Source organism: Garra rufa, chromosome 22 (genome assembly GCF_049309525.1).
Source record: "Garra rufa chromosome 22, GarRuf1.0, whole genome shotgun sequence".
Classification (NCBI taxonomy): domain Eukaryota; kingdom Metazoa; phylum Chordata; class Actinopteri; order Cypriniformes; family Cyprinidae; genus Garra; species Garra rufa.
Genome location: NC_133382.1, coordinates 31,475,546 through 31,484,681, shown reverse-complemented (window position 1 = coordinate 31,484,681; position 9,136 = coordinate 31,475,546). Strand labels below are relative to the sequence as shown.

General features: G+C 32.1%; 1 protein-coding gene across 1 annotated transcript; it reads left to right on the top strand.

Annotated features, from left to right (window-relative positions):
* Positions 1-1,275: 1,275 nt before the first annotated feature.
* On the top strand, positions 1,276-5,042 carry chmp6b (charged multivesicular body protein 6b). Its single transcript, XM_073827820.1, has 8 exons — positions 1,276-1,489; positions 1,732-1,841; positions 1,946-2,033; positions 2,142-2,228; positions 2,331-2,396; positions 4,151-4,231; positions 4,327-4,396; positions 4,510-5,042. The coding sequence occupies exons 1-8, from the start codon at positions 1,427-1,429 to the stop codon at positions 4,563-4,565; spliced, it is 621 nt and encodes a 206-aa protein (XP_073683921.1). The 5' UTR covers positions 1,276-1,426; the 3' UTR covers positions 4,566-5,042.
* The last annotated feature ends 4,094 nt before the right edge of the window (positions 5,043-9,136 follow it).

The following is a 9,136-nucleotide window of genomic DNA, read 5'->3' as shown; positions in this document are numbered from 1 at the left end:
AGTATGCTTTGTCTTATGCATCGTCAGCATTATTTTATTTTATTTTATTGCAATTTTGTTTTTGCGCTATTCTTACTATTAAAGGTATTTGGAATATTTGCCGGTTACCTAGACTGTGTGCAAACCTAATTGCCTTTGAAACACCTGTAATAAAAAAAAAACAAAAAAAAACGTATTTGTCAGAATATAATTAACCATTTTATTTTATTTATTTATTTATTTATTTATTTATTTATTTATTTATTTATTTATTGTTACATTATTCTAACCATTAAAGGTATTTGGAATATTTGCCGGTTATCCAGACTATGTTTTATTCTTCTAACTGAGCAAACCTAACTGCTTTCAAAACACCTAAAAAAAAAAAAAAAAAAAATATATATATATATATATATATATATATATATATATATATATACACAGTATATATATATATTTTTTCAGAATATAATTAACCATGTTATTTATTTATTTATTTTGCACTATTCTAACCATTAAATGTAATTGGAATATGTATTTGCTGGTTACACAGACTGTTTTATTCTTTTAACTTAGCAAACTTAACTGCCTTTGAAACACATTTTAATAATTAAAAAAAATTGTCAGAATATAATTAACCATATTATGAATTTAATTTAATAATTTTTTTTGTTTAATTAAATTTTTTGTTTAATTAAATTAAATTTAATTAAATTTTATTTTTTGCAATATTCTAACCATTAAATGTATTTGGAATATTTGCTGATTACCCAGACTATGTTTTATTCTTCTAACTCAGCAAAACTAAGTGCCTTTTAAATACCTTTAATAATAATAAAAAACAAACATATGATTATTTATTTAATTTAATTTAATTTTTTTTGCAATATTCTAACCATTAAATGTATTTGGAATATTTGCTGATTACCCAGACTATGTTTTATTCTTCTAACTAAGCAAAACTAAGTGCCTTTGAAACACCTTTAATTAAAAAAAATTTTTTTATTATTAATTTAATTTAATTTATTTTTTTGCACTATTCCAACCAATTTTGCGTTTAATTCTTTTAACTGAGCAAACCTAACTGCTTTTGAAACACCTTTAACAATTAAAAATCGAAAAACTATCGAAGTCAGAATATAATTATCCATATTATTATTATTATTATTATTATTATTATTATTATTATTATTATTATTATTAATATTAATATTAATATTATTATTCCTCAGTATAGGTATGTGGGGAAAACAACTAGTTTCTACGTGACTTTTATTTTGAAACACGAAACTTCCGGTAGGCAGGGTTGCTGTTTTCTTTTACACAGCTCAGACTTCAGTGTTTCTGTTATGAACTGACAGATACGCGGCCTGTGGAATTACCATTTTCTCAATCTAAGAAACACCACCCCTGTCTGGACAGATAGTGGCGGGGATGCGGCATCGACATGGGAAATCTTTTCGGGAAAAAGAAAGCAACTCGGGTGACCGAGCACGACAAAGCTGTGCTGGTGTGTTAGACAGCTGCTAACTAGCTAATCATTCTAAGGAGATTAGTTATTAGATATATATACACTTGTTAGTCTCATAATGGTGGGTTTTACTGAACCAAGAGGGATCCGTATTGATGCTGAGTGATACATGTGACTCAAAAAAGTGAAAATGCAGTTTTGTTTTGTGTAATGTAGCTATAGGACCATTACTGTACATTTCTGCTTTAACTTTTTCTATATTATTATTTGTGTGTGAGCAGCAACTGAAGCAGCAGAGAGATAAACTGAAGCAGTATCAGAAGAAGATTACGCTTCAGATGGATAAAGAGCGACAGCTGGCCAAACAGTTATTAAAAGATGGAAAGAAAGAGTGAGTGAAAGAGTGATTATATGTCTTCCTGTTACCCGTTGAACTAGGAGATGTAGTTTCCAAAACAAGCAGAATCTCCCTCATAATATTTTGTGTTTGTTCAGGAAAGCACTCCTAATTCTTAAGAAGAAACGCTACCAGGATCAGTTACTGGACAAAACTGAAAATCAGATAAGCAACCTGGAGCGGATGGTAAATAAATCAGAGAACATTGTATATTATATGTATTGCACAGTATTCTTAGCTTGTCTGTCATTGCATGCATTTTATCTCACATTCAAAACTATTTTTGTTTTACAGGTACAAGATATTGAATTTGCACAAATAGAGATGAAAGTCATTGAAGGATTGAAAGTTGGCAATGATTGCTTGAAGAAAATGCATGAGGTACATAATGAGAAATTTATGATGTTATTAATGCTTAGTATAATCTCCTGGTGAATTTAACATGCACACTATTATATTGCTATTCTCTTTTCCGCTAATCAGATGCTGTCCATAGAGGAGGTGGAAAAGATCATGGATGAAACGCATGATGCCATTGAGTATCAAAAGGTAAATTTCACTTTTCACAATCAGTGGAAGTCAGTAAGAAGACCCGTAATGGAAATACATTCAGATATACAGCAGGGTCCAAAGACAATACTTTTGTTTTGCATGTTTTCATTACAAATTATGTTGTTAACATAAAAATGTGAGCGGAATTGAAACATTAACACAAATATTTGGTATGTCCCAAAAATCTGACTGTTTGTTCAAAGAGTTCATATGATCAGTGTCACAAGTTTATTCATTTGTACACTAACAATCAAAAGTTTTTGAACAGACAGATTTTTTAATGCTTTTCAAAGAAGTCTCTTCTGCTCACCAAGCCTGCATTTATTTAATCCAAAGTACAGCAATAAAGTACAATTTTGACATTTTTACTATTTAAAATAACTTTTCTATTTGAATATATTTTAAAACTCCAGTCACTTGTTTCTTCAGAAATCGTGCTAATATTCTAATTTGCTGCTCAAAAGTAGAGCAGAGTAAAACATTTTTTTTAGTTTAGAAGAACAATATTTGTCTGAAATAGAAATATTTTGTAACATTATAAATGTCTTTATTATCACTTTATCATCATTATACTGACTGACTGAGTTTATAATGTTACAAAAGCTTTTTATTACAGATACATGCTGATCTTTGAATCTTTCTATTCATCGAAGAATTCTAAAAAATGTCATCTTTTAAATATTGATTTTATTAATAGTAATAAATGTTTCATAAACAGAAAATCAGCATATTAGAATGATTTCTACAAATATTTTACAATATTACTTCATTTGTCGTATTCAAAGCAAATAAATGCAGGCTTGGTGAGCAGAAGAGAATTCTTAAAAAATAAAACATAAAGTTACCGTTCAAAAACTTTTGACTGGTAGTGCACATTTTATTAGTGCCTTAGTAATAGTAATGTTTCTTCAGTTTACATAACATTTTACATTTAAATAGATTTTTTTATTCTAATACTTCCATATAACCACATTTTCCTGAGAAACTTATAAGTGCTGCGATGATGGATTTGAACTTCTGTTAGGATGCTCTCGTGTTCCAGTCTCCATAGAAATCCAAGTTAAAATGGAGTAAAACGACCAATTAAATGAATTAAAGTAAATTGTTAAATATAACTAAATATAAAAATGTGCGCAGGGTTAGCTGTGTGTTAATTTGACTAGAAACACCAGAGACTGGAAATGTAAAGTATCTTTCTATTATGAGGCAGTCAGAAAAAGGTGAATAAATGGAAAGTTTTTTACGCTGTAATAATAAATAATAAATCTAAGATTATTGGAATATGTTTTACAAGAAAAATACCATTTTGGTTCAGTTCATTGTGTTACCATTTCTTTGTAATACTTTAGTCGATTTCTGAGTAAAAGTTGTTTCAAGAAAAAAAATTCAGTGTACTGTCTTTCACTGATTATTATTTGAGCTTATGGCAGAAAAAGTTTACGACTGACACCTGCTGAATTTGGAACCACATACCAGCATGCTACTCTTATTGTTTTTACCATATCTTTTTAAGGCAAGAATAGTAAGAGTAGTATGTGATTCTGAATTTAGCAATTCGCTTTGTGTCTGATCATTTTAAAATAAAATAAGGTATAAAGATGAGCAGCCACAAAGCATACAGCACATGCACTACATCCTCAAATCTGGAGGAACTAAGAGGCAGCTAAAGCTCTTTCACAGATATGCTGCATCTCTCTTGTGTGCACTATATAGGATTTTTTTCTCATTCCTGGTTGTCTGTGTGTGTGCAGCAAATTGATGAGATACTGGCAGGATCTCTGACTCAGGAGGATGAGGAAGCTGTGCTAGCAGAGCTGGAGGCCATCACTCAGGTGTGTACATGAATGCTCTCTGACAGCCCTTGTTACTGATCTTGTGTCGGCTGCTGTGATTTCATCTACTGTATACATGTCTTGTGTGTGCACAGGAAGACGCTGACCTTGAACTTCCTGAGGTGCCTGAAGAAGAACTACCAGAGATTCCAGAACAAGAGCCAGGTCTGTTTTCTTCTTCTTCTTCTTCTTCTTCTTCTTCTCTATTTCTGTAATAAATACCATCCATGCAGTGCACAGTATGCAAATGCTAAGAAAACATTTTTGTGATATTTCAGTGCGGGAGAAGGAGATGGTAAAAAAGAAGCCAGAGCGAGAGATGTTGGCACTGTAAATACAGATCTGTCATACCTCCATGTCTGCTCTCAAACCGTTCCACTGGAGACCCCAAGGGCTCATCCCAAACAAAACTCTGGGGAGTGATTGACAGTCCTCCTCCACGTACACGTCGAAGACCTACAACCATGCCATTTTTTTAAATTGTATATACACTGCATACTGTATACCATTTAGTTTAGACGATTATTCTGAAATACTCATAACAGTGCCTGGTCTTTCTAATCACCCTGCGGTTTTGTCTAATCTATCAATTATATATCAAAGGCGTATCATGTCAATGCCTGTAAGTTTCTAATGCATGCAGCGCTTTTATTATAACAATCTCTGTTAAAAATAATTCCCAAAAATTTGTGTGTTCACCATGTTTTGTCACAAAAAACACAAAACTGAAGAATTTCCATTATGAACACCGGTACAAACTTTTCAATGTGCTGAAAGATGTCATTAAAAACTACAAATATGACAAGCCTGATTTAAGTAGTATAAAATGTGTGATTTATTGATAGATGGATAATTGGGGAGGGAAAATTATAATTAGGTATAATACAGCAGCAATGTCAATTTGAAGTTTACAGAATCACTTGTACACAACAGATGCACACACTGTTTTGTTTTTATTAAGCGTACATAAGATACAGGAACATGGTCTATACAAGCAAAACTAATGACATTTGAATCCCAAAAATGTTTCTTTCAGTTTGGTGTGACTAATGCACTGATTTATTTGAGCTTGAAGTCTTATTCATTTTTTTTACATGCTAGTTCTCTGATTACTGTACTGAGAATTTGTGTATAGTCTATTTTCCTTATTTCATTTTGTAGTTTTGCAACAAAGTATTGTGTAGTCATTTTTCATCACTGTTGTGCCTGCAGGAAAATTAGTTAATGTAGTGGCCACTAGGTTGCAGTGTAATGCAACACAAGTCTAGCAGATTAGCTGATTCATGTGGTTTGCTTTACTGCAGGAAGTTATCATGATATATCTCATATAAAGTACCAGTCAAAAGTCTTTGAACAGAAAGATGTAAAGTTTTTTCAAAGAAGTCTCTTCTGCTCACCAAGCCTGGATTTATTTGATCCAAAACACAGCAAAAGCAGTAATATTGTGAAATATTTTTACTGTTTAAAATAATTGCTTTATATTTGAATATATTTTAAATGTAATTCATTCCTGTGATCAAAGCTAAATTTTCAGCATCATTACTCCAGTCACATGGTCTTTCAGAAATCATTCTAATATGATTTGCTGAAACGTTTTTTTTTTAATTATTATATTTATCAGTATTTAAAACAGAAACATTTTTTGAATACAAAGATCAGACAAAACATGTATAATGTTACAAAAGATTCCTATTTCAGATAAATGCTGTTCTTCTGAACTTCCAATTCATCAAAGAAACCTGAAAAGATTTTACTCAGCTCTTTTCAACATAATAATAATAATACATGTTTTTAAGCAGCAAATCAGAATATTAGAATGATTTCTGAAGTATCATGTGACTGGAGTAATGATGCTAAGAATTTGGCTTTGAAATCAGGAATAAATTACATTTTAAAATATATAAAAAAAACAGTTGTTTTAAATAGCAAAAATATTTCAACATTTTACAGTTTTTGCTGTACTTTGGATCAAATAAATGAACATTATATACTTTTGCTCAAGTGTTTAGGGTCAGTAAGATTTTTATTTTATTTTAATTATTTTTTCATTTTTCATTTATCAAAGATGTATTAAATAAAGCAAAAGTGATAGTAAACACTTTTGTTACAAAAAAATAATAAATTAATATTTTTTTTTCTTTCTATTTATCAAAGAATCCTGAAAAATACTATGCAGATATTACTAAATTCAAATAAAAAATACTAATACTAAAAAAAAATCATGAGCACCAAATCAGCATATTGGAATGATTTCTGAAGACTGGAGTAACTGCGGCTGAAAATTTTACTCTAAAAATATTAAAATAGAAAATGCTTTTTTTAAATTGTAAAAATATTTCACAATATTGGTGTTCTTATAAAACATTTTTGACCCCAAACATTTGAGCAATATCTTTGGAACCAATTTTTTTTTTTAATGTTAAATTAATTTATTAATATGAATACTATTTTAAACAGCTAAATGCATATACCCCAGTTACATCGTATTTCACTAGTGTGCAAATTTGCTTGACCAAGCCTAAGTTTGTAAAGTATTGACCTAAAAACAAGTATTGCTTAGTTGGAAGTCTATTGTCTGGAACCAGGCGGTTTGAATTGTGTGGGGCTGCTCTTATCTCGCCTGACACAAAGCACTATGGGAGTGGGCAGGCTGCCCCATGAGTCTGAATGGCTCCAGCAGAGCCGAATGTGAAACAGTTTCATACTGTTACATTGTTAGACACCTGACTTTGACCAATGAACAAGGAAGGTGTGAAGAATATATGGTAAAGACTGAGCGTCCTAAATACTCTAAACTGAAGATACCCTACACAATATGACTCCTACACACAGTTTTAAATCCCTCCTCTCAAGTACATTTTCCATAATTTCACACTGAGGATCCCAAAAGAAGCTTCTTAATCACACGCAGCTGTTCTAAAGAGATGCTGGATTTAGGTGTCTGTATTGATCTCTGTTTTGCTTTGTTGCTTTTTATTTACCCTTTACACTTGGTCTTGATAGATTCAGTAAAGACCTCCACCGTGATGCGAAATCAGTTGATGTGGCCTCTAGACGGAAGCATCTCTAATGTTATACGCATCCGCCAGGAACCTCCATGAGCCGTATATGTGCAGCTGGCTGAAAAAGTAACAAAGAAAGGAAATTGTCCATTGTATCAGATTGGATTTCTGGACCTTTGCAATCAAGAAGCACACAAACCATTAAATGCAGTTTACTCTCTCACCTGACCTTTAAAACAGGAAAACACAAGAGAAGGGGCATTCAGTCCTGCTCTTCGGGATCCACCTTCCTGTAGAGATCGGCTCTAGGTGTAATAAACACAATCCAGATAATCAAAGTCTTGAGCTTCATTTGAAAATTACCCACAGATGTGCTGGAACCGAGTTTGAACTACAAACTGAATGTTTCTTCCCTCAGAACAGCTGTAAAACGTGTTGCCAGGGCCATTACCGCCACATAAAATTGTCTGATTAAGGTCCATATTGTGGTTAAAATGATGATTGTTGGAATATTACAGCACACATGTAATTTCGCCCTCAATTTCTGCCCTCAATCCTGTGTGTAGTCGTAGTTCTCCATTATATGACAGTACACTGAGGGAGAGTGCAGCAGGGGAACTGTGTGTTGGTGGTGTGGGCTGGAGCTGCTGAGAGATAGGCTACATAAAGGAATCCCTGCCTACATCACACGCACAGACCCACGCATGAATTGCGCAGTGCCCACTACTGTACTCATCTCATCTGATCCTCCTCCAGTCCTTTGGTGATATCTGCACTGAGTGATGTAGTCATGATGATGCTGGGAATACAACCATGAAGCAATGTTTCTTAAAACAACAAAATATATATTATATCTATCTTTTGATTTATAGATAGATTTGACGTTTTATACAAAAATGTACTATTAAATGTTGCCATTTATAAAATTTTAAGAAATTAATAGAGGCACTGAACGTAAACAATGCCACTAAGCCAAATGAAACTCGTAGTTTGCTGATTATTGCTGCCGAAAATGGTCAATTGTTGTTATGTTTTGTGCTTTACTAATTGATCGGATCGGTAAAATCATTTGGAGTACTAGACTGCCAAAAGTTATAACAAATCAAGGAAAAGAGTGCAAATTGTCTGAGGAACAAAAGATGTTTCCAGAATTTCCAGGGCAAGAATCTTGACAATATTTGTGTTTGTTCTTATCATTTCCGTTCAGGTAATGTTAGGTAAAATATTAGGCTAATATCTTAATTAATACTGCTCCTATACGTATCTATACCACCTATAAACTTTAGTTTGTCAAAATATTGTGCTTACTAAGTCCTTCTCTATATGATTCAGCAGCTTCCACTTGGTTTTTCCGTAGTTTAGACAACAAGTTAGCAGAACAACATATTCAGTAGTACATTAACTGTACAATACATGCGGTTGTTTACATCCGAGTATCGGCAATATGGTCACGCATTCGGGTAACTGACCAAACCGTGACATAAGTGCAAACCCTGTATAAATAAGCTAATGATATTTTTTCTTACTAAAACAGTCTAATTTTGTTTTAACATCCCTTTTCTTGTATGGCGTTTTTCACAATACATATTGTTCCACAGATAAATGTGAACTATTAAATATTATTAATTTGTACTTTCGAGTGCTAATGAATCTTTTAAGTAAACAAATCGTTCAAGTTTATCTCCATGCACTTTTTTTGTTCACTGAAGTCACACCCCTTCGTAGCGCGAACAAATTGCATTTAAGCACGGGTTGTAAATAAGAATTTCATTGGTTGAACCTATAATTTTACTGTTTTGAGCTTGAATGAAACTTCTTTGTATATGAACTAAATGAATCTTGTAAACAAGGGTTTAAATGGATAGTTTAAAAATAAAATTCTGTCATTAATACTCACCCTCAT

What these genes read in the sequence shown, in the direction of transcription:
- chmp6b (XM_073827820.1), top strand. Translation starts at nt 1,427, where the DNA reads ATGGGAAATCTTTTCGGGAAAAAGAAAGCAACTCGGGTGACCGAGCAC. An exon ending in TTAAAAGATGGAAAGAAAGA is followed by an intron (nt 1,842 to 1,945) that starts GTGAGTGAAAGA and finishes GTGTTTGTTCAG; the next exon opens with GAAAGCACTCCTAATTCTTA. An exon ending in AGCTGGAGGCCATCACTCAG is followed by an intron (nt 4,232 to 4,326) that starts GTGTGTACATGA and finishes GTGTGTGCACAG; the next exon opens with GAAGACGCTGACCTTGAACT.